General features: G+C 42.5%; 1 protein-coding gene across 4 annotated transcripts in view; it reads right to left on the minus strand.

Moving 5' to 3' along the window:
* Positions 1–749: 749 nt before the first annotated feature.
* CPEB2 (cytoplasmic polyadenylation element binding protein 2) overlaps positions 750–24,675 on the minus strand; it is a 55,399-nt gene continuing 31,473 nt past the window's right edge. For 2 of the 4 annotated variants that reach the window (XM_075544517.1, XM_075544519.1), the window contains 7 exons: positions 24,187–24,210; positions 13,017–13,187; positions 11,228–11,317; positions 7,233–7,351; positions 6,860–6,974; positions 3,995–4,176; positions 750–2,558 (listed from right to left, as the gene is read on the minus strand). In XM_075544517.1, the coding sequence (XP_075400632.1) occupies positions 2,331–2,558; positions 3,995–4,176; positions 6,860–6,974; positions 7,233–7,351; positions 11,228–11,317; positions 13,017–13,187; positions 24,187–24,210 (929 nt within the window). In that variant the 3' untranslated portion in view covers positions 750–2,330. The remainder of the gene's footprint in view (positions 2,559–3,994; positions 4,177–6,859; positions 6,975–7,232; positions 7,352–11,227; positions 11,318–13,016; positions 13,188–24,186; positions 24,211–24,675) is intronic. The other 2 variants (XM_075544518.1, XM_075544520.1) reach the window with 1 other exon arrangement.

The following is a 24,675-nucleotide window of genomic DNA, read 5'->3' on the forward strand; positions in this document are numbered from 1 at the left end:
ACTGATTTCTTTTCTAAATTCCAAAAATTGAGGTATAGCAAAGGAGATGTCATCAGTCAAAGAAAGCGTGCCTTAAAATAGCCGACTGTTGGAAAAATCTCTCGCAGAGATATAAAAATAGTGCATAATAAATGTCAAAATGGATCCAGGTTTGGCAGGGTTAAGGTTAGACTAGAATACTCCAAAAACCTGGAGGGTCATGGTAAGTAACAAACAGGGAACACTGACAAATAAATTAGTAAAAAGCTCTTCTGAAAACAGCATCAACTTGAAACATTAAAAACTTGAACCACAACCACAGTAAAACAGCAGTTAGACATGAACCACATCTTTTTTTTTTTTTTTTACAGTACAAAAAAGCACACCGAGACAACCAATGTAAGATCAACACTTGGCTCACTCGAGGGATTGTCCCAGGGTCTGCTGTAAAGCAATACCCTCTGATTTTCTCTTCAGAGTCAAAAATCCGCACATACTAATATTTTAAAAGGAACATTGACCACTGTTGGGCGCTTTGCTTGGATTGCAGAAAAACTCTTAGGTTAAGAGACAGGGGCTTAGTTGCATTAAATATGCTCTGAAGAGAAAAAAAAATGCCACTGATGAGATTCTAATAGGGTTCAGTACCAAGAGAAACGCACGACTGCATGTTTCCATGCCACTTCCTCAAAAAAGAAAAAAAAACTTAAAAAAAATCAAAAGGAACTGCAAGCCAAGTCATTACCAAAATTCCTTCATTAATTTTTATAAAAAAACCCCAAACCAAATAAACCCAAAACAAACAAAAACAAAACCCCAAAAAAGGCAATCAATCCTTAACCGTTAAGGACAACAATGTTCCATGCAACAGTGACCCCAGTTTAGACAGAAGACCCCGAGGTACATGTAAGTTAAACATGTAAGCAAGTTTAAGCCAGATTTCACAACATCGCTGTAAAGGTACCATTTCATGTCACTCAACTAGCCAACTTCCTATATCCCACCTCCATCTTGACTCTACTCTTTGCAGTCCCCCTCCAGCCTGCCGTGGTCAGGATGGGCTTCCCGTGGGTCTGACATTTGGTGGCTGGTTGGGTAGCAGTGTGCTGGCCGTCTTTGGTTTGCAAAGGGTGTCTTAACCATGAACTCTCAAAGGGGCTAAAATCAACGTCATTTAAAAATCCTGGGAATTTTCTTCTTCTTCTACTCAGTCTTTTCTCTATACTACATCACTGCACATGAATTAGAACCGCACGTCACAAAATTGCACAAGGATTACACATATTACATCCAGTCTGCATAAAGTCCAAGTCCACGACCGACCAGATCACAAGATGGCTGCACTTGCTAATCTAAAACGAATTGGCATATTGTACACATGTAGGACAGGTTTGCTTTTAAACTTGAAGTCACAATAATGCATGCAAGTTTGCTTCTTTTAAACAAATCTTATCATTTGTTCATGCGATCTACGTTCAAGAGAGCTTGTGTGAGCATTCGCAAGACCTCACCTCTTGTAAGTTAATAAACTCTAGTGCATGCATATGGTGGATACAGGTAAGTAAACATGCATTAAAAAATTATTTTTTCACATTCTAAAACGATGGCAGTTTAGGCCATATTGTGCTGCCTGCATTTTTATCTCTGCAATGCAGTGTGTCTCTAACATTTTCAATCCCGTATTAATAGGTGGCATTTACACATAACACCTATATAGCAGCAGAAGCTAATACAGCTTGTGATTAAAAATGTTTAAAAATAGCTAATAAATCCGATTATCTTGAGGTATTATTTCTTGCAAGTCAAAATGGAGAGCAAAAAAATCAAAATCAAAACAAAACCCGAAACCAAAACCAATCAACCCTAATTTTTAGTTTATGTATATACGGAAAATAGCAACGATAAAAATAAGCATTTGTAGCAGACATATTCCATCTTCACTATTATTTTGCTACCTTTGGTAAAGTTCCTGGGGCAGATCTTGAAGTTAAAAACCCATGTTCAGAAATAAGTGCACGCTTCACCCACGGTATATAGCAGCAGACTGTGTTGCCCCTACGCAAAACATTCTCTTATCTTAATTTTCACTTTACATATAAAAATAACTTGGAGAAAATACAAAAGAACATTTTATTTTTTAACATGAAAATATCGCAAAAATCAGTAAGCCTGAGATGTAGGGTTTTGGTGAAAAACAAGAGGCTTGTGGTGTTTTGGCTGCTGATAAAGATGCACGTATTGACAGCCGGGGTGTAAAGCAGAAGAATGCACTTATTTCTTCTGCATGTCAGTATCTCCCAACACAGTAACCCACACGCACCCTTCCTCTCCTGGGACACACAGCGCGCTCCTCAGTTCCAGCGGAAGTGGATCTGCCGTGGGCGGTCGGCGCCTTCCTTCACCAATGGCTTGTGGAACTCACGGCCTGCCCGAGAGTGGATATTTGCCCAACAAAACTCACAGTAATACTGCAGGCAAGTGACATTGGCACAGAAGAAAGGTGCAAACTTCCCGCCGCAGCGCGCCCCCTGGCATTCGTCGCACATCTGGTCATCGAGCACGTATGGCTTCACCTCCACCTGGAAGGCAGAGCAGAGGTGTGGGCTCCTGCCTGGCTCTGGGCTCTGGGGCTACTTGTTTTGGGTGCGGGGTCTAAGCAACCTGAAGACAGTGCCTGGATTTTCCCTTGGTTTTAACAGATACTGATACCATGTTCGTTTAGGGATCACTTGATATAAAGCTGCTGACAATATTTTTTAAAATGTAACAATGTACGTTACTTGTGTGCTTTTAATTGAGTTTGTCTCTCAATCCTAGAAATGGTTTTGTAAAGTAGGGTGGCTCTGGGTTAGGATGGGGTTGCAAGCTGAAAGGTCGGCAGGTTCAAACCTACCAGCTGTTCCTCCCGAGACAGATGAGGCTGTCTGCTCCCTAGAGATTTGCAGAGTCACCGGGAGTCAGGACTGACTTGATGATGGCAGGTGTGGGCTTAATCAATTTAACAAGTCATTAAACACATGGAAAATGGGATCCCTAGCTTATGATTCTATAATATAACCAAGACCATTCTGGCTCCTGGCAGAACCGCTCCATGGGGTTTTTCAAAGCTGCGATCGTTTGGAAGCCCTGGCTGGTGAGACTCTGCTGGGTGGTTCCCACACAGCCAACCTTTCGGCTAACAAAGGCCGGGTGGTTGGGTCACTTGGGACTCTACTGTGTGTTATATTGTCCTACGTTGGAATGGTTTGGCATGTGATAATCTGGGCAATATTCCCATAAATACAAAACAAAACCATCCTGCAGCCATCATGTCAATTCCAACTCACAGCAACCGACAAGGGCAGCGAAACTGCTCCATAGGATTTGCCCCGACGAAGCAGATCGACACGTCTTTCTCCGTGCGTGGCGGGCTTGTTTGAGCCCTTTCACCTCTGGCCAGCTGCCAGGGGGTTTCTAACTTTAGGACGATTAGGTAAGGGCACACAGTGCATATTTTACTGTAGCTCTGTTCTCTGAACTTTTTGCCTAAGTGAATTGTTCGAATCCTAAAAATAACTGCCAGACCGGCACGACTACTGTTTTCCATTTTCCATCCAAGGGCAGAAACACACTAAGAGGGTTACTTTGCCCTGGAGAAGAGTGAAAGTTGGGAAAGGGATTCTCTCCCTGGCTCCACAGAACATGCCTCAAACAAGCTCTGGCTCCATGGTTTAAAAACCCACAACCCGTTGTTCTTGAGTTCATGCCTATTTAGCCATCTCGGCACCAATAAAGAAACGTAAAATGCCTTTACATACATCTTTTGGGTATGTTATCATTTTGTACGTTATAGTGCCATGTTAAAGCATGTCAGTCAGGAGTTCTACGTTTCAAGATATGTTGGTGCAGTAGTCACAAACTCCGGGCACTAAAAGTCTATAGAAATTAACTCTGTTTGCATCATATTACTAAAACATCCTTAGGGTAGTAATCTTCGGATCACACCTCGGAAGGGATTCGTAAAATGTCCACTTACGCGTTTATCAATATCGCCGTGCTGAAGCTGAACAAACCGAGCGCTAATGGCAGCGATGTAACTCTGCTGATTCGAAAAAGCGACTCGCCCAGCACCTTTTGGGTATTTGAGCTCAGGATCTGTGTCGATTCCAGCGTAACAAACTCCACCATACAGCCGGTCCATGATCATAGCAAGTTCCACTTCGGAAGGAAAAGAAGCTCACATCAAACGGGAGGGAACTCAATAAATCAGGAAGCTTTCAATGCTTTGCACAGTCCACAGGACAGTGACACCTGACCGCAGGTGGGAGGAGAGAGGAAGTTGTGAAGGAGAAACTGAGCTCAAAGAAGCTCTCCTGTAGGTTTCAATAAAGAAGAGTTTCGCCACGACTCCATCCAACCACTGGCAAGCACAAAACCCACTACAGACTCACTGTCTTCTCTCTTTTTCTAAGTCCAACCCTCTCATTTACATATAGGTCAGCCCCAAATTAGCATATATTCAACTTACAAAAAACTGCCCTTTATGTTTGTGATTTTGGCACGTCTATATCACTAGAAATACATACCGCCTACAATGTCACACAAGTACGTAGTTTGCAGATGATATCAATCTCACGCCAACCCCCAAAGAAAAAGACAGACTGGATGGATACAATCAAAGTCAATACTAAAGAAAACTTTTAAAAAAACAAACACCAATGAGTTATTTAACTTACAGCAGAACAGAGCGAGAACAGAACCCCATGGTAAGTGGGGGGCCATCTGTGCCGGATTGAATCCTACCTAGTCTCACTACAGGAAGGGCCTCTACTCCGGCAATGCTCTCTTCCCCCTTCCCCAGCCTTCTGTCCCTGGATGCTGCAGCTTCCGTTAACACACCAGGTCACTGCTATTTGCCCCTCCCCTCTCAGCAACTGCTCTCGCTGTGCTTCCTTTGAGAGAAAATTACTAAAAATATGTTTATGCTCTCCCCGATTGCCGGTCAGACACACTGTAATCACCCTCTCAAGCTCCTCCCGCTCTAATTGCTCTGGTCAAGTTCACCACCTGCACTGCCAAGTCCAACAGTTAATCTACCCACCAACAACTTTTAACAGCGACTCCCCTCCTCCTCCTTGAAATATTTCTCTACCTGGCTTCAAGGAGAAAATATTCTCATTCCCTTACTGTATCAATGATACTTATCTTCAATCTCTCAATATTCACTGAGGAGGCAAGATTAAAATCCATTGCTAGTTCCTCTTCAATTTGACTTTTAAATAGAGTCCCAGTGCTCCAGCCTCTCTAGCTGGGCGTACGGGCTCTGCTGACTTCATGCTGGGTCAGACTTTAAACACCACGCTCTGTGATGCTAACCTCCCCAGGAGAAAAACGCACAGCCATCTGCTCCAGGAAGGATGACAGCCTAGGACACCTTCCGGACAGTCCTACTTTATTCCAAGGGGTCACTGGAAGTCAACATCTACTTGATGGCACAGAACTACAAGTGTATGCTTGGCTCCTAACACTTTACCTCCACCCTGCACTTCTGCTCTAGACTCACACTCATTCTCACAGAATGCCGTAGTGGCAAGTGCATATTCATAGCCAACAGATACTCCGACTCTTAAGTGTGTTCGAAATGGACCTTGTGATCTGTCACTCCAACGAACCTCCTTCAATGAGTTCTTTTGTCTAGTCAGATAGTGAAGATCGAAAGAGGTGGCTTGCGCTGCCAGGTCAAGGCCTTTGGCATTATCTTGAGTTCTCTTTCCCTACTACCCACTGCGTATCTAATCCTATGAACTCTTATTTTAAAGACATAGCTAGGACCTAATCTCTGTACTGTCAGCACCAACATTCTGTTCAAAGATATTCTAATTTCTTCCTTGCATGAAGTGGATAGCCTTCTCTCTCTGCTCTTGATTCCTCAGCTCCGTTCCTGACACTATTCTCAAAAACAAAGTTACTGTGATTATCCTTAAGAGAATAGCAAATGTCAATAACCTTAAGTAAAATGTCTATTTCAGGGTTTGGTTTTTAAAAAATCATTTTTTGGGGGTTCATACATCTCTTATCACCATCTATCCATCCCTTGTATCAAGCACATTTGTTGCCATCATCGTTCTCAAAACATTTTCTTTCTACTTGAGCCCTTGGTATCAGTTCCTCATTTTCCCCCTCCCTCAGGAGCACTTGATAATTTAAAAATTATTATTTTTTCATGTCTTACACTGTCTGATGTCTCCCTTCACCCATTTGTCCACTGTCCATCCCTCAGGGAGGGGGTTATATGCAGATCACTGTGACAGGTTACCCCCTTTACCCACCCCCCCCATCTTACCCTTACCCTCCTGGTATCACTACCCTCGTTCTATTTGAGGGTTCCTAATGGCGCCACTAGCTCTCATCCAAATACAAATCTACAGCCTTCCCCGGAGTCTGCAAGCCTGTAATTACGGTCCTACAGGTCTCCATCTGCTGGATCTCTGGCTCAGGATTACCAACAGAAGTTCTCACTCCCTCAACCAGGCTGTTCTTTTACTTTATGGCTCTCATATAAAACCAGAAACAATCAAGTCCCCAAGTCCTAATTTCTTTCAAAGTTCCACTTCAGAAGCCAGACATATTTATTGAGACTCTTCTCATTTACGTAGACCATCAAGAGTCTCCTTGCAGTTAGCTTTTAATCTTGTGAGATGAACATCCACCGTCCAGTAATGAGTTTCAAGAGAGAACCTTCAACAATGGTTCTCAGATTTTGTCTCAGGATTCTGTCTGTAGTTAATGATAACTGAGGTATTTGCCCCTCCCCACACCCAATAATGCTTCATGCACAAGGGTGTCTACTGACTCGAACACTTATTTGAAAGCGATTTTAGAACATTAATCTTTCACGTACCAGCTCTTAATGGCCTTGGAACGCCTCCAACAAAAATGGTCTTTCGGGGATCCAGAGGCTGAGAACCATCCATCACAAAATCACTATCACTTAGATTCCAAGGACGTATCTGAACCTACGAAGAAGAAAGTGCGTTGCTGTGTTAGGTCTTACAATGTACATGGCGGACGCTGTCCTTTGCAGTGGTCCTTTTAATGATTCAAAGTTGCAGCTTATTAAATTGGAAAAATCAATTTTTAAATTTTTAAGTAGAGGTACCAAACTTAGATGTTTCCAAACTTAGTCATGGTTGTTTGATGAGTTCTCCAGTCATGAGCAGACACGTGTATGGAAGGTGTGTGGGAAGCTGGGAATGCAGAGGATGTTGACTTACTGGCTTGTCCTTGATGGTTGGGCTAGAAACACACAAGTAGAGCTTCCCATCTTCTTCGATGCAAGCATCAATCAGAGCCTGGACTGAGCTCTCTTCTTGAAACAGAAGGAATGCATAACCTGCAACAACCAGAAAACAAGAGGTGCCATGTCAAGGCCAGCGGTTTCAGCCTACATTTCAGGATTGGCCAGAAAAATGCATGCTTGAGGGAGGGGTGGAAGGGGAGAGAAAAAAACACCACACTATCAAATAGGACTTCAACTCTTATGCCTTTTATTGAATATCATATTCGATGGAACACGCACAAATAATCAAGCAATAATTAGCTAGTTTCTATGGAGTCCCACTACCAGGTGGTAAGAGTTTTATGCAAATTATTTCATTTGATTTCACAAGTCTATGAGACATCATGTTTCTTTTTAAAGAAAAATAAAGCCAGTCCATCGGAAGAAGGAACAAATCTTAGCAGAAGTACAGCCAGAATGCTCCTTAGAGAGAATGGCGAGACTCTTCCAAGAATAAAGAGGAGGGCATATGATCAATTCACTAAATACTACTCTAAGTTCAATGTTGTGAATGCTACCAGTAGGAGAGAAATGTTTCTATCCCAACATTTAATTAAGCCACATGATAGTACACTAGGATCTACAGTTAAAGTGAGTGGCTTGCACTAGACTGGCTAACCTAGAAAGACTTGCTGCTTATGCCCACCTAGTAGCGCCTGGAGATCTGCTTCTGCGATATCAACATCACGAAAACCACGCAGGAAGGTTTTGCTCTGTAACAAACTGGTTGTCGTGATTCAAAATCAACTCCACGACAACGAACTTTAAATGTGAAAATAGAAAATACCAGAGTTTCTCTACCACGTAACAGTTTTTAGTTAATAATCATATAAGCAACCGGACAACTCACTGCCATTGAGTTGATTCCAACTCACAGGGATCCTATTGATCACAGTACAACTACTGCACTGGGTTTCCCGGGCTGCAAACCTACACAGGGCAAGATAGCCTCATTTTTCTCTCATGGAACCAATGACTTTGTAGTTCAGCACAAAATACTTTACCACTGGGCCACCAGGGCTGTTAATAATTATATAGGGTAATCCTTATATGTTAACGGCAAAGGAAAATATACTATCTAAATTTCAGTTTTTGGTTTTGTTATTTCGGTGTTAGGTAGCTGAGAGACAGACCCCCTACAGGAGGTTGGGAAGGAAATCAGGTGACCCTTAGGCAGCTATGAAGGCCCCTTAACTGGGCATGCTCAAATTCAGAGCCCAAGCCAGGTGGGCGTTAAATTTGGGCCGCCCAAACTAGACCCAGGTGGGCTTAATTCAGTCAATGAGGTCAACCAATACCTTCGCCCATGCCTCCCCAGCCAGAGGTTTGAATACCCCGGCGGCGGGAGGGCCGGTCTCTTGACCTGGCTCCCTGTCAGTGGTAGGTCAGAGGATTCTCTCCTCTTTTTTCCCTGCTCCTGCGCCTTATGGGGCCATGCTCTCTGACCTCAGTTCACCACGTGTGGGCACGTAGTCCCACGAGGTTGCCCGTGTTGAGTTGTGGGCCCCAGCACAGCTTCCTTGAAAGAGGGGTGCACCCTTTAAGGCTGTAAAATCGGAAACTTCTTCTGTCCTTCATAAAAATCCACTGGGATTACAAACGGGCTTCAGCGTGAATTCTGTCTTGTGAGAAGCCAAGAATGGAGGTATTGACCACTTGAAAAACCTACTGATTCTCAGAACAGTAAAGATTTAGTTATAAACATGTTGGTCTACTAATTGCAAACTCAGCAGTTCAAAACCACCAGCTGCTCCTAAGGAGAAAGATGAGGATTTCTACTCCCAGGAAATAGTTATGGTCTCAGAATCTTAGAGCGGGATTCTACCCTCTCATACAGGGTCACAGTGAGTTGGAATCGACTCATTGGCAGTTGAGTTTTTTGGTTCTTCTCAATGATGCTCTTCCCTAAGGCCAAAGTAGCCACTGTATCTTGTATTTATTACTGTTTACATCATGTATTAGGGAACTATCAAAACAATTCAAGAACTGTTAAGAGATATAAAGGCGAATAAACACTTGTAAAGACAGTCTCGTCGTCCTTGACACCGACACTGACAAAAGAATCACAGTATTTGAAACGTCACAACATGTAACAGAATCCCTGTGATGAATGCCAGGAGGGGGCCAGCTTGAAGCCGGGGGTGGGGAGGGGCACAACAGGAAGATGAGACTTCAGCAGGAGCCTGAAAGCTTTCTGCGTGAAACTTGATAATTAAGCTGAGGTACAGATGAGGAGCCAGCGGAAGAGTTTACAAGCTGAGAAAAATGCCGAACACAAAAAGTCCCTGAGAACACGGGCAGGAGGAAGATCCAAAAGAGCACAAGGCACAGAGGGAGCTGAGCAGATGCTGGTCTGTGCTAGCCACCTGGACGGGCCAATCAGAAGAAAAGTCACAGACAGGCTTTAAGCTGGCCGGTGAGGGGTCAGATAGCATCATCAGGAGGGCTTTCTGGAGAGGATGCTCTGGCAGCACTGAGGGAAAAGGCCAGAGATGTGGACAAACTGGTTGGACCACTGTGGGGGAACCAGGATCTCTTGGAGAGGAACATTACCAACTAGCATGTTTATACTGAACTCTATACAAAATAAACCGTATAAAATAAACAGTTAAGACGCTGGGCTAGAACAGCTTAAATCCTCATGTCAAGCAGTGAGTAACTCTACCTATACCACGTTCACTTTCTGTCTAAATCAAGGGTTCAAAGGAATTCCACGTCCTCCAGGACACCCCAAAATTATGTGTGTGTTTAAGAGAAAAGCTTTAATTAGGTTTTCCTAATAGAGGGCTGAGACCCAGAATCCCTACTCAAAAATATTTGATGACTCGTGTCAGGGTAAGATCTTAAGATACGGATAATTGCCAGTGCTGCACTCTTCCTTCAGGAAAGGACGACACACACTAGTAATGGAAGTTTTAATGCAGTTCTCCCACAATTCACTGGGAGCGCCACACAAGCTAGCTTGGCAGAGGCCGCAGACCTGTTAGGTTTCCTGTTCCCAGTCAAATCAGATCATCTAACAGACTTTCCAGACTCTTTTCTCCGGTCTTGCTATTTCACTCCACTCTGAAACATGGTGGTGTGCCTTTTCTTTTTCTAGAACATGCTTTCCGATGACGTGCCGAGAAAAGTCCCCGTTTTTCAACCTCTCCCCTTCGTACACTCACATCAGAGGAATCTGCCACAAGCTACTCGGATAGAAGGAATGGCTTTTCCGCTCTCCTCCCTTCTCTCCTTGTGGACAGGGTGGAATTCCTCTCCCCACTGGTGATGGGCTTGGTCTTGCACCTGCTGTGCTCAGATGAATGTCAGTGTAACTTGTGGTTCTTTGTCGCTGGCCTTCAGCCACAGTATTAGCCTAGCAGTAAGTCATCAACACAACTAAGTATCCCACTTAGGATTTAAAGTAATTAGGGGTTAAAGAAAAGTGCTGAGTCCCTTCCAGCCCATTCTAAACTCCTAACTCAGTGACAAGGAACTCTCTGCGGCGCTGGGTTCATTTTCTAAAGTTCTCCAAAGCACGCAGGTCTTACAATATTCAAGCTGTTTACAAGTTGGTATGACTAAGTTACTTCACTCCTAGTTTTACTGGACATAGACGCTTTTTATGTTTGTGTAACCAGGCTTACTTAGAATTATGCTTGAGATGGAGAAAATATTCAAAACATTTGTCGATTTGCATCTGTGAAATCACTATCAAACCGCTGTAGAGGAAACACAGCAAGTGTCTTATGATTTCTTAATCATTCATAAGCCCATTCTGCCAACATGCTCCCAGCCTTTTCATTATCCATCAGTAATCATCCTTAGTAATGTGACCCTATATAAAGAGAAAGCCTGCGTCAATTCTAAAAGTAAGAAGTTGATAGGCTCTCTTTTGTCCTTATACAACCAATCCCCTGGCACCTAGGAACAAAAAAAGCCCCTTACCTTTTGGTGGAAAATAGGACTTGCTTTCTGCCTTATGTGGCCAGTCTACCACCAAAGGCCCAAATCTTCTGAAGCTAGTTGTTATTTCATCTATAGGAAGTACAATAAAATGTCTCAGGAATTTGTTTTCATGGTTAATTTGAAGAAACACCATATTTAACAAATTTCTATCAAGATGTACTATTGGTAAGTGCCAAATATTGCCTAAAGTAAACCAGATTGTAACAAGGGGAACCTGTCTTGTATCTTTATTAAAATCATATGCCAATAAAGAGAGAAATTTTCGTCAAGACAAATTCAACTTCTAGTAACACGGTGGCCAGAATCATCATTTGGGGGTGAGTTTCAAAATGTCATGTTACATTGTAAGACTACTAATGGATTTACAGCACACAAAACCATAAATAGCACAGGCATGAGGGACATGTCAATGTTTTGTTAAGGTAAATAAAGAGATTCATGAGGGTCTCACAAGTGAAACCCTGCTCTTTCCCAAGACTGGTGTCTGATAAGTGGCAGCCACATTTTAATTATACGTGTGGTGTTCTTTTACGACACTACACTGATTTCTATCACTAGGCCGAAATCTTATTAGATTAATAAAAGATTGGGGACTATGGATTTAGTTGTAAAGAATAACAAGTGTCTCACAACATCACAAAAATCACTTAACTTCAGTAGTTTCAATCTCGAATTATTTTCCCTTTGTTCCAATTGCATGTGAAGAGCTCCACATGCATTTGGAGACTTGTGGAATTTGGGTTTTCTGTTTATGTTCTTTCTCAATTTCTCCTTTGGATATTATAAAGCTTCTTACTCATTTATTTCTAATTTTTTAAAGCTATCAATTAGATGCGAGTTTACATTTCAGGTCAACTGTCCATTAAAAACTAACACCCCCTACGCATCCCTCAATAGTCCACCCCTCACCTGACCCTTGATTTCTCTTCTCCCTCTTGTGGATGACCGTATTCCAAGTTACCACTTTCGCTAGTCTAGCCTGTTGCATTACTGTGCCTCCTTTGGCCTCCACCAGCAGACTCCAAAGTCAGTTCCCTTGGTATGAAAGGCTTTATCTCCCTTATAACTGCAGTCTCATGGAATACTTCTGTGATTGACTAGTTTTGCTCACTATGATGTTTTTTAGGTCCACCAATGTTTGATGCATGTTTAAAAGTGAATCTGCCTTAAGGAAATAAACCTTTTGATAAGGTTTCATGATTATGCTCCAGCGTATCATATAAAAGGCTAAATGCCAGATCTTCAAATCTCACATGCATGTAGTTTGATCCAGAGCAGTTTCCCACACTTTCTTGGCCTACTACTGCCCCTCTTCAGGGAAAAAGTGACTCAGTGCCGCTGGCAATGAAAACCTTTTGCTTTATGGTTCATAATCCAAGATAAAAGTGTGGGTAATAATCTCCTTTTTCAGCCCCTCGGTATTGGCCACTTTGAAAACAGTGAGCTAGAGTATGGTAAACAACGCCAAAAATATTCGCCAAGAGATATGAAAGGAAGGAAAAATTCAAGAGTCTTTTTTCCTCAATTACCTCCTAACTTTAAGGGGTGACCAAAGTATTTCAACACAGATGAATACCTACTCTTCCTCTAAAAATCCCTAAGCCACTACACCCCACCCCCAGTTCAATAAAAAGCCTGTCGGGTGGGGGGTAAAAAAAAACAACCCACCAAACTTAAAGATAATGGAATTTCCCCACAAACTTTCTGAAGTCCCCATCCTGTATCCAGCTTTCTCTTCTCTCTTTTTTAAGCCCCATCACCAACTTACCTTCATCAATATCTGGAGGAAGACCACCAACGAACACCTTTCGAGAGAAGCGCTCTATTCGCTCTCCGTTTTGATGGGCTGAGTAGCACGTGGGTGAATTTAAGACGCCAACTTGGTCACTGTGACCATCGTCGAGCAAGCCGTCGTCGATGGGAAAGAGCGAAGAGCGACCTAAAACACAGCAACGCAAGTCCCGTGACTCTCGGGTGGAAAAGTCAGCCAGCTGGCCACCACTGGCAAAGGCAAAAAAACAGAGGTGATATAGGTGGAAAAGAACCCGGGGAATTGCAGAGAGCAGACTGTTGGTGACCTATCTTGAAGAGAGTAGGAGCACTCTGACCAATGACTTAGAAATCAAATCACACGGCAACAGTGAAAGTGAAACACACACACACCCAGCAGATCACCCCTACTGTTTATGACAGCAGCCAACCCTGAGTGCGTAGACAGGGGGAGGGGCTGAGCAACGGGAGAAACCTAGACATCTGTGGCAGAAGGCAATGAGAAGACAAGCAAGGGGGCACACAGTCCAAAACCACGTGTGGACGGTACTAAGTGGGCAAAGGCAAAAAGGATTATTTGCACAGATACGCAGTCTTTATTCGTTAAGAGATGTGCCAGTTTGTGTAAAGGGGCAGGCAGAGTTTCTGTACATGAGTAATGAGGAAAAGAGGGGGCATCCCGTCCAGCTCGCTAGCGCTGGAGTCCATCCTCATTGGACACAACCTGTGCAACATTCGCTGGCATTCCTAACGCTGAACTCAGCAGGGATGAAAAAAACAGATAAAAGAATCTACTAAGACAGTCTGCTGCCTCTCTAGTCGTGCACCTTATAAAAGTGCAAAGATCTGAACACAGAACTACAGTGTACAGCCATCAAGAAGATGCCAAAGCGCTTCAGAGCTCACATTTTGGAGGCACAGGATAGTTGGGCTGGTAAAAGAACCATTCCTGGAAGCCCCGAGTGAAACTAGGTAGCACCTGCAGTAGCACTTGCAGTAAAAGGGAATGGTAGTGGGACTTAGTGAAGCGGAAGGATTTACAAGTGAAAAATGTGAGAACATAGTTTTGAGTAAGTTTTCCAAGTGGAAGGTACAACCTAAGAGAACGTATGAAGGAATGAGCTGTTTAGTAATAGTTGGCCCGGTTGAAACACACTGGACCCCAAGATCACTGTTAACTGTGAAGACCTCCCATCTGATAAAGGAGGACTAGGATTCCGGAAGACTCGTCTTAGCAAATAGAAACAAAGTAACTTGGAGAGAAGACCAAAGACACTACAAAAAGGATGAATGACAGGGGCAAGAGAAGAGGACTGAACGCAGAATGGAAATGAGGGAGCCAAAGAACATAAATGGCAGTACCACCAATTACACTGAGGACGGTGAAGACCAAGGAGGAGCATGAGAAAGGAAGCAGGCTTTATCGACTACGTATGAGCAACAGCAGAAGGAGAGGTGGCTGCACAGCGTCTGTGATGACCAGGGGTTGTGTCAACAAGCACTTCTGCTAAGGGCAGGGGCAGAGCCCAACCTATCAGCAACCCGATGAGTGGCTGCCCGGTGAAACCTCCTGGCAGTGTAGCCTAGCAGAGTTGAATCTTCTTTGGCCCTGTGCCTTCTGCTGGAGCAGATTCTCCAACCTGGTTCCTTAATCTCCTGTTGTGTCAACTGCCAGTCCCAGGAGGGCACATTAGGCAGACTCAGGATTCAGATTACCTCTGCCTCCCTCCAGCTCGTGCACATGGGCCCCCGCCCTCTGTCTCTGCATCTCCTGCTTCCTGCTCGTCAGCTTCCAGGCCTCTGGAGAAGCCTGACTTGCACTGGAAAACCACTGTGTCAGTCAGTTCTTGATTTGTATCTCTTTCTATAGACAACACGTACAAGCCATCACTGGCTTTGCTTCTCTTCAGAACCCAATGTATCACAATGTCTTAAGCTTTCGTGTAGTTATATTAACTACATTTATGCAAAACCTATGTTATCAATGATATTACACTATCGTAACAAGATTATTCTAATTGCTGGAGTTAATTATAAAAAAATCACTAGAAAGTTAATCGGTTCATCAAGCTCAGTGGGACAAAGGGCACACACATGCGCTAGCTACACTCACAGTAAGTCTTCCTGCTCCAGAAGCGCTGAGGCTAAGCACGCCTTGTAACGAGGGATTGAGTACGCCGTATCAAAAAGTGTTGCTCAAACACAGTACTCTTAAACATTTCTAAGATTTACACACACACACGATTAGCTCCTAAAAGTGATTTGTAATAAAGGTGAAATGCTATGTGCTGTTCTGCTGGGTTCTGAGTGACAACAGACAGAGAAACACTGCCGGCCCTGCGCTGGTCTCACAATCGCTGCTTCCTGTGCTGGCCACCATGCCCGGGCCGCTCACCGAGCGTGGAGAAGTACCGTCTGATTATGCAATGACCTGGACTGCAATATCTGCAATGATTTCCAACCGAAAATTAGATTGCCTCCTTTCCTGCCACCCAAAACAAGGTTAAATTCAGATTCACAGGTCTATCATTAAATGGAATGAGAAAGGAAACACAAAATAGACGGGGTGCACGTGAAGCCACATTTAGAGAGCATTTTATACTTTTAAATGAACATTCAAACCCATATATAATTACCGTGCATACTCGTGTATAAGTCAAGTTTTTAAAGCACATTTTAATACGGTTTTTGTGGTAAAATTAGGTGCCCCAGCTGATATTCAGGTTAGCTTATACTCGAGTATATACGGTATCTAATTTCTACCTCAAAACTAGAAAAAGAGCAAATAATATACAAATAGATGTGCAAAGGAAATAAAGATAAAGAGCTGGGATCAATGACGGACGCTAAAGCTGTTCCGTGATACCTTTAATTGCATCTTCGAAGTTCAACTGGCAAGTTATACGCAAAAGGTCTTTCAGAACTGTCAGGCACCAATAAGTATTTATTTTTTTTACTAGGTCAAAATGAGGAAGCCAAAAGACAATATTTTACTTATCTTGACTCAGAAAGATAAACCAAATTTAATGAGAACTCTGTTTTTCAAAAGGAAAAAAAGCAAACAAAAAAAATCCAGAAGAACTAGAGAAACAATAAAGAAAACCAGAAAAGGCAAATTTTGGTTCTTTGAGAACTTCTGATAAACCTTCAACAAGCCTCATGAAGACAAAGAAAACCTCCAGGAGAGTGCTAGGTGTGAAGAGGGGGGACTACAGAACAATTCTGACAAACTCCTTTGTGAGAAAAAACAAAACCAAACAAATCCCTTGCAAAACATTACACCAGAGGTACAAACTCAGAGAAGCTCCAGAGCTCTATTAAGCTCTATTAACTGATTCTATAAATTTAAATAACTCAAGGCAAAAAAATAACATTTCCTACAAAGAACTACCCAGGCCTGGATAGATAGCCTCACTGGTGGCTGGAGCAAACTTCCGAAGAATACCACCAATCGTATCAGAAGCGAGCTCTTCCCAACTTGTTTACTACCTGAACCTGAACCTGAACAGCACAGGACACGAAAATTATGTAGTGATGTCCCCATCAGCCGAAATGCAAAAATCCTTTAGCAAAAATATTGGCAGCATGAATCCAGAAACGCGCGAGGAAAATAATACTATGGCTTAGTATAGTTTATCTCAGTAATTCAGGTTTGATTAGCCTTTCAAACATCTATCCATATAATTAGCATAGAAATACCATAAAATGCTATCCAGTTGTAAGGAAGGGGTATGGGAGGGTAAGGCCCCCTGATCCGTACACCTCACATCACACTATGGTTAATTTTAAAAATTCAGTAGCAAGGTAAAGACTGGACTCCCAAAATGTTACTGAAATGGTTTATAAGCACATGAAAACATCATTCTTAGTCGTTAAGGGGATGGCTGATAATGTTATGTAACATAAAATGACAATGATGCTCCAGAACGAGTCAGGGACATATAAGGCAGCACTTATTCCCAGCCTCACTCTAAGAACAGTTCGTTTTCATGACATGGCCCTACTTGATGCTCACCCTCATGAAGAGATCACCGAAGAGAAGGATGCTAGCACAAAGTGTGGTGAAGAAACTAGATGATGCCTGGCTATCAGAAAGAATAACACCTGGGATCTTAAAGGCTTGTTTCCAAACAAACAGCCATTTAAGTGAGGTGTCAACTAAGTACGCGTGGAAGAAGCCCAGCAGCCTGTGTGGTCCAAAGATTGTAAATAATATAATCCAAATCTAAAGGAAAGCGAGGGATCAGAGCTTAAATTTTGACTACCTGTTTTACAGTGGGTTATGGATGACAGTGGTGACCCCCAAATCCATTGGCCGGGTCTACATAGGGTTTAAACTTCTGGTGAATCCTCTCGGATCACAGTAAAGAGACCTAAATAGCCGTGTTATCATCCATTATGGCCGACGTAGCTAGGTTAAAATGTAATACTGTATCATTTGATATCCACTTTCCCCCATTTTAATGTTGTTTCTTTAAGAAACAAAACAAAGCAAAAAGCCATGACATGGAAATTCATGAAGATTAAGCGTCTGGTGAATCCACTCTGACAATGGACCAGGCATGTGAACAGTCTCGCTTTTTAGGCAGAATGGATTGGAAAGTGGATTGTGGCAGGTGCAGGGTAAAATTTAGCATCATATCATCTGATTTCCCTTATGACCATTTATATTTGCTCTAGGTTTTAAATAGCTAATGCCTTCTTTTCTATTGAAGTTTCTACTATCTGTTTTACTTTTTCCTTATTATTTTTGTTTGGTTTTTAATATTTTTCTGTAAATGAACACAAGACAGTAACTGTCGCCGTAGATTATAACTGTCTTCTAAAACCAGTAACTGTCTCACAGTAACTAGTTCCTTGGGGGCATGACAGGGGAGGTTGTGGGGAAAAGAGGGAGCTAGTGAAAATGAGTATAAGATTGAGAAAAATGTTCTAAAACTGAATGGGGTGATGGCTGAACAACTCTCCTTTATGTGACTGAACTACTGAATTGATGTATGTGAATTATATGCCAATAAAATTCCAGAAAGGGAAATGCAAATTGATAGCACTTTATCAGAACAGGTGAAATTAAAGAGCCAACAGTCTAAAGTCAATTTCAGTCTCAAAATCTGTTAGAATATAAAACTGGAAAATGATTTCCCCATTTTGAATGAAGTCTGTACTAAGTCTGTGAATAGTCATTCCATTCTTAGGAATGTATCATACAATAAAAATGACTGCTTATAGCTAAAGATGAAACCACAAGAATATGTACTTTATTAATAATAGCCCTCAAAAGGTAAAGAACAAAAATAATATATTAATAGAAAAAATTAGATACACACATTATGGCAATAGTCACACAATGTAGTTGTGTTCACCAATATACATGATAAAATTACTGATATTTTTCCTCCTCTATAATTGCTGTATTAGTCTTACAAATTTATCGCTAGCTTGATACTAAAATTTATCAATTATCTAAAAGCAATTGACAGGCAATTTTAGAGAACGTTCTTCTTTTAAAAGTGCTAATATGGTTGTTCTTAAGGCTCTTGCCACAAGAATTAGAAATTAAACAATTTGTGGGTTCTGAATATTTGTTACAGGGTAAACTCAACTCAAAGTTCTTGATTCTGTTCAAGGCAACGAGGAGGAACTGACTGTTCCACAAAAAATGCTATTTCACGGTGATCCCTTCAGGACCAGTGGTGTGAGTGGCGATACTGGGAGCATAGAGGGAGGGTGGGTTGGAAAGAGGGAATCCATTACAAGGATCTACATGTGACCTCGTCCCTGGGGGACAGACAACAGAAAAGTGGGTGAAGGGAGGCATCGGACAGGGCAAGATAGGGTAAAAATAATAATTTATAAATTATCAAGGGTTCATGAGGGAGGGAGGCGCAGGGAGAGAGGGGAACAATGAGGAGCTGATGCCAGGGGCTAAGGTGGAGAGCAAATGTTTTGAGACTGATGAGGGCAATGAATGTACAGAGGTGCTTTACACAATTGATGCATGGATGGATTGTGGTAAGAGTTGTATGAGCCCCCAATAAAACGATTAAAAACAAAACCAAATGCTTTTTCAGGGATCCTAGTTAAAAATGTGCTGACATGAACATTTACCTATGGGTAAATATACAGTAGATGGGTATAAATATATATATACCATACACAATCATACATATTCATAAATAAACACAACTAATAAGGTGAATTAAAGTTTGCAATAACCAAAGTTACAAATGGAAGATAGTGAGAACGCAGGCACACCTTATTGGTTGGGACCAAACCAAGGCTGGAGTGTTCTTTAAATGCGTGGCTACAAACAATGGGGTATATTTGTAGGTGGACGAGCATGGGTTGGGGGTAGGGGGCAAGAAATGGAAAAGTACCCAGATAGAAGATAGTAGCTTATGCAAAAACATAGTGACTTTCAAAAGGCTCTCTACAGCCCAGTGAATTGCAGAAAATTGGCCATACTCTTGTGCGTCCAAATTCCTACATACTTACTCTGGATGCATCACAAGAGTATGAGTTACCGTATATCTTCACGTATAAGCCAAACCAAATATCAGCCAAGGCACCGAATTTTACCACAAAAACTGCATAAAAAGTGTACTGAAAAACTCAGCTTACACATAACTTTATATATGGTAAGTTAGGTGAAATAACATCCACAAAGAAAAAGAAAATCCAGGGACCACTACAGAGCAATGCAGAAAATTACATCATCACTAACTGTGGTGGCATCCACTCAACCTCCTAATTCTCTCATGCTCGAGGTTATTTTTCTTAAACTCCTTAGTCTATACTTAGTCCACTAACACAAATTTCTGACTTTCCTGTTTATGAAAATGTTACTTTCCAGTACTCTTTGCTATTAACCAAAACATTTCTTTTTCATTACAAACAGTCGAATACTAGGGAGCTTCACCAAGATCATGAAAAACTCCAGGATCTTCTCATTCCATTGTCCACCATCTACTGGAAGCTCCCTGGTATATTTCTGGAGCGCTGGTGCTACAGTGGACAGCAAGGTTGGCAAGCACTTCAAACCTTCCTGTCACTCCATGGGAGGAAGAGCCTGTCAGGTCCAGTGAAGATGTCCAGTCTGGGGAAGCGGAGGGAATAGTGCTACCCTAACCTACAGGCTCCCGATAAGTTGGAATTGATTCCATGACGGTGCTTCTTGCTATGTTTTCATGTAGGGGTAATTCTTCTGGAACCCAGCAGTACTTTAAATATTAAAGGAACAAACTGCCATGTAGAAAGCTTTTGAGACGTTGTACTTCCCACCTCCCCTCATAAACCCCATCTAACTCCAACCACAGACCAGCAAGGCCACTCCCAGAAAGGAAGGGAAGGAATGACAGCCATCAAGTTGTACAGTCAGTTTTCCAAGGGCCAGCCCTCTCCTCTGTCATGCAGCCTCCAAGCTTGTGGCTCCAGCTGGGTTCCTGGTAGAGCACCCACAGGTGACAGAGTCGAAGTGCCCCAGCAGTTTCCCAGGCTGTCTTCCCTACGGACCTGCACAGACTCATCTTTCTCCTGTGATGCGGCCACAGTGCGTTCAAATCTCACACCTTTCCCTTTGGGCCAACTACTCAATCACAGTGCTGCCAGGAACCCTTCCCAGAGGCTAGGGGTGCAGGACAACAAATGTTTGCTTTCCCTCAGCATAACTGATTTTTGTAAGAAAACACAATCTCGTAAATTAGTATTTACACCCATCTTGATTCCAAGTTCTTACTGACTATAAGGACATTATAGTTATTTTGTAGTACTTTTGTTTGGTACCCCAGTCAGGGGGGAAGCTCTTTTACACAAAGACACGGATCCTACTCTACACGTGGGCAGAAAGGTAACCAAAGGGCAAGGAAGAAGGAAACCAGCCCCCTTCAGTAGACACGGGAGTAAATGCCTTGGCTGCCCCAGTTAAAGGCCATGTTTTATTTTTGGCAAGCATTTTATCAGCTCTGTGTTTTAACACGGCCACCTGAAAATAATATCTGTTACGTATAGTAGTAGTGTTTTTGTTTTTAAATGCCTAACTAAATGAACAGATGCAGTTCCTTTTATGACCCAAGTGTTTCTTTTTTCCTGTTTTTTAAAAATCTCATAAAAGGTTGTCTCTGAGTTGTTTGAAAATAGCCTTGGTGGCGCAGTGGTTAAGCGCTCAGCTGCTAACCGAAGGGCTGGTGGCTTGACGAGCCGGTGCTCTGTGGGAGGAAGATGTGATTATCTGCTTCCATTAAGGTTTGTTGTTGTTACTGTTGTCAGGTGCCACCAAGCTGGTTCCCACTCAGTGACCCAGAGCAAAACCCCACCCAGCCCTGCCCACCACTCTCACATCATTCTCGTGTGGGAGCCTGCGGATGAAGCCCCACTGTCTCCTCCAAGGCCTTTGCTTTTCCACATGAATTCCTCCAGGGGCCGGTCTCTCCTGACAACAGGTTTGAAGTACATGAGACAAAGTCTCACTAGCCTTCCCTCTAAGGAGCAGTCCGGCTGTACTTTTCCTATCAAGATGGATGTTTGTTGTTATGGCAATCGGTAGTATTTTCAATGTCTTCTCCGGCACCATAATCTAAATGCATTCATTCTTCAGTCACCCTTATTCAATGCCCAACTTTCACATGCACACGAGGCCACTGAAAATACCATGTGCCTGGGTCAGGCACACCTTAGTCCTCAAAGTGACATCCTTGCTTTGCAATGCTCTAAAAAGTTCGTGTACGTCAGATTTTCCCAATGCGATCTGGGGTTTGATTACATGACTGCTGCCTTCACGGCCATCGATTGTGCATCTAAGTAGGATGAAATTCTCAACTTTTCTCCATTCTGGCATCATGTTACCTACTGGCCCAGTTCTGAGGATTTGAGTCTTGTTTACATTGAGATGTCATCCATACACAAGACTGTAATCCTTGATCTTCATCAGCAGGTGCTTCACATCCCCCTCACTTTCATTAATAAGGTTGTGTCATTTGAATAGCAAAGGTTGGTAAGCTTTCCTCCAATCCTGGTATTGCATTCTTCCTCACAGAACCAGGTTTGTGTTATTTGATCCAAGCCTGGAAAGCCTAGTGGGAAGCTTTTTTCTGTTGTAAAGGGTACCCTGCAGGGTGGCTAGGAACCTACGTTGACTCAGTAACTTGTTGGGTTTTGTTTATCTGGAGTGTTAAAATTACTTCCAAATTGAAATAAAATCTTTCAATAGCCATTTCTAATGGATTTCGATTTCATCTATCAAAGTCCAAAATCTGAAAGTAGACTCCAAAGATCCACACAGGACAGGATAGAAAAACCATGAAAGCTACATGCCACAAGAAATTCCAGGTATTGTGAGAACCCCCGTGCCACGAACCAGGCAATGTGAGTTCTGTCCCTCAGGGAGCCACCGTAAGCCATGTGGCAGGCCTCCCTCCATTCCCAACGCTGGTGCCCAGGCAGCTCTGGGAAAGGGACTCTCTAAGCCGCCCGGGGACCAGGAAGCAGGCTCCAACCTGAAAGCAGGGCAAGACCATTTTGTTTTTCATAACCACTTACATGTCGTCTACCACTATTAAATGGAGAGAAGAGAAGATAAACAGCAGCTGCATGTTTAATGTCTTGGTCCCAAGAACTCCTTTTATCACGATATTTATACTGGGTTTAAATTCGACTTTATCATAAACCACTAAAGCTACAAGATGAAAAGTATGCAGACAAGGTTGAAAAAAAAAGGAGGGTTCTACCGAGAAAACCAAAGGACCAACCAAGAGATTTCATCAAAGTGTTGGATGATCATGATGTTAAAGCCCTCTGATCTGAAATACAAAACTAGGAAGAACACAAAAAGATATGGAATAGTAATTTCTAGTCAGTATTGGAGAACCATTTTCCTTGTTGTTTTTTTTTTTCAAAGTACACACACTCATGACTAAAGTTACCATCAAGGGGATTCCAACTACCCAGCCTTATGTCTTTGCTGACCCTCTGGTTCTGCCGTCCAGCATTTACCCTGTGGTCAGGACACAAGCACTCTGTCCATCATCTTCAATGGGCTACTGCGGAGGACTGTGGTGCAGCAGCAGGTAAGCATTTGACTGCTAAACAAAAGGTTGGGCTTTGACCCCACCAGCTAGTCCATGGGGAAATTATGTGACAGTTTGCCTTGGAAATCCTGGGGGGGGGGGGGCAGCTCTACTGTCCCGCAGGATTTTTATGAGTCAGAACTGATGCAATCGCTGTGGGCTTGGTTATTTTCCCTATGTGCAAGGGAGATTTTACTGATCGAGGAAAAGCCTTGTCATTCAACGCATGTAAACCAAGGACAATGCCGCTTCCCACCTCCGCACGATGGAAGGCAGGTTACTGCACAAGTAGAGAGAGCGTCATATAGTTAGTTGTGTGGTTGCTTTTGCTTCCTCTCATCCCATCTAGCCCCCCGCCCCCAGTGTCCGTAAAAGGAAAAAGGAGAGGTAAGATTTTAAGCCACAAAGTGACAGATGTTTTCTTGAGGAGTCTAATAACAGTCTGAAATCACACAGTCCCTGATTTTCCCATTAGGATTCTAAGCAGTAGTCCCCACCGCCCTGGAGGGGGAGAGGAGGGGGGAGGGTGTAGAGGGGAGGGGAGCAGAGTGTACCAGGGTGTGTGGCATGTGAGACAGAGAACAATTACATTCTTATAAGACACTGAGAAAAATATTCCAAACATGAGCTCTACATCTGAACCAACAATAATCTATCTATTTGCTATTCTCCACTGGGCCGAAATGAAAAGTAGTGATCTGTAACTGTAAATGACATACCACAGGTAAGCCCCCAAAAAGCATAGTTACAGACAGTATGACAATCAGAGCCAACACAGCCATCGAGGCTGTTTTTGGAATGCTACTTCTGGGTAGGTAAGTTGTCAACAGCAACTTTGTTTTTAAAAAGTACAGAAATTAGTTTTTAAACAGTTAAAAAATCTGAATACTTTAAAAGTAAAACAGTAAAACCATTAGTACTAAAATGTTAACAAAGTTAAAGAGATTTAGGATTCAAATCAGTAATATGTAAAGTGCTCAAATCAATATGTAATTCTGTGAATTTTCAGGTTTTGTGTAGTAAATCTGGAATAATTAATTGTACCATTGATCAGTAAAAAAGGCCCAATTAGAAGCAGTTATAGCATAGCAAGCAGAAGTGAATTACCTCGTCTTCGCCCATAACTCCTTGCTGCATGTAAACAAAGGACAAATTGTAAAATGTCAGAACCAAGAAAATCAGCCCACAGATTCAAGCATTTGCGATATGAAAAGCGACGTGGGCATCTGGGAATTACTGCTACTTTGTTTTAAGAGTTACGACAAGAATGTAGCTACCCGTTTGCAGGCTGCCTGACCATTTACAAAGCATTTGGATTATATGTAATTCATCATCTGGATTCTGAGATCAATAATACATTTAAAGTGGATTTAATCTCAATTAGGGTTTAAAAAAATCATTTAAAAACTTGCTCGTATTATCAGGCTAGGAATATGTAATACTTTACAGCTAAACAGCATTTCAAATAATTTTACAAGTGAGTGGGCACAAGTTGAATATAATTCTAATTTTTCTACTGCTTGTAGAGTTATATGGCATATATAGTCCAACAAATAGCTATTCAGATCCTATCCACATATATCAAGCTGATGCCTG

This window comes from Tenrec ecaudatus, chromosome 3 (assembly GCF_050624435.1).
Source record: "Tenrec ecaudatus isolate mTenEca1 chromosome 3, mTenEca1.hap1, whole genome shotgun sequence".
In the NCBI taxonomy this organism is placed as follows: Eukaryota; Metazoa; Chordata; class Mammalia; order Afrosoricida; family Tenrecidae; genus Tenrec; species Tenrec ecaudatus.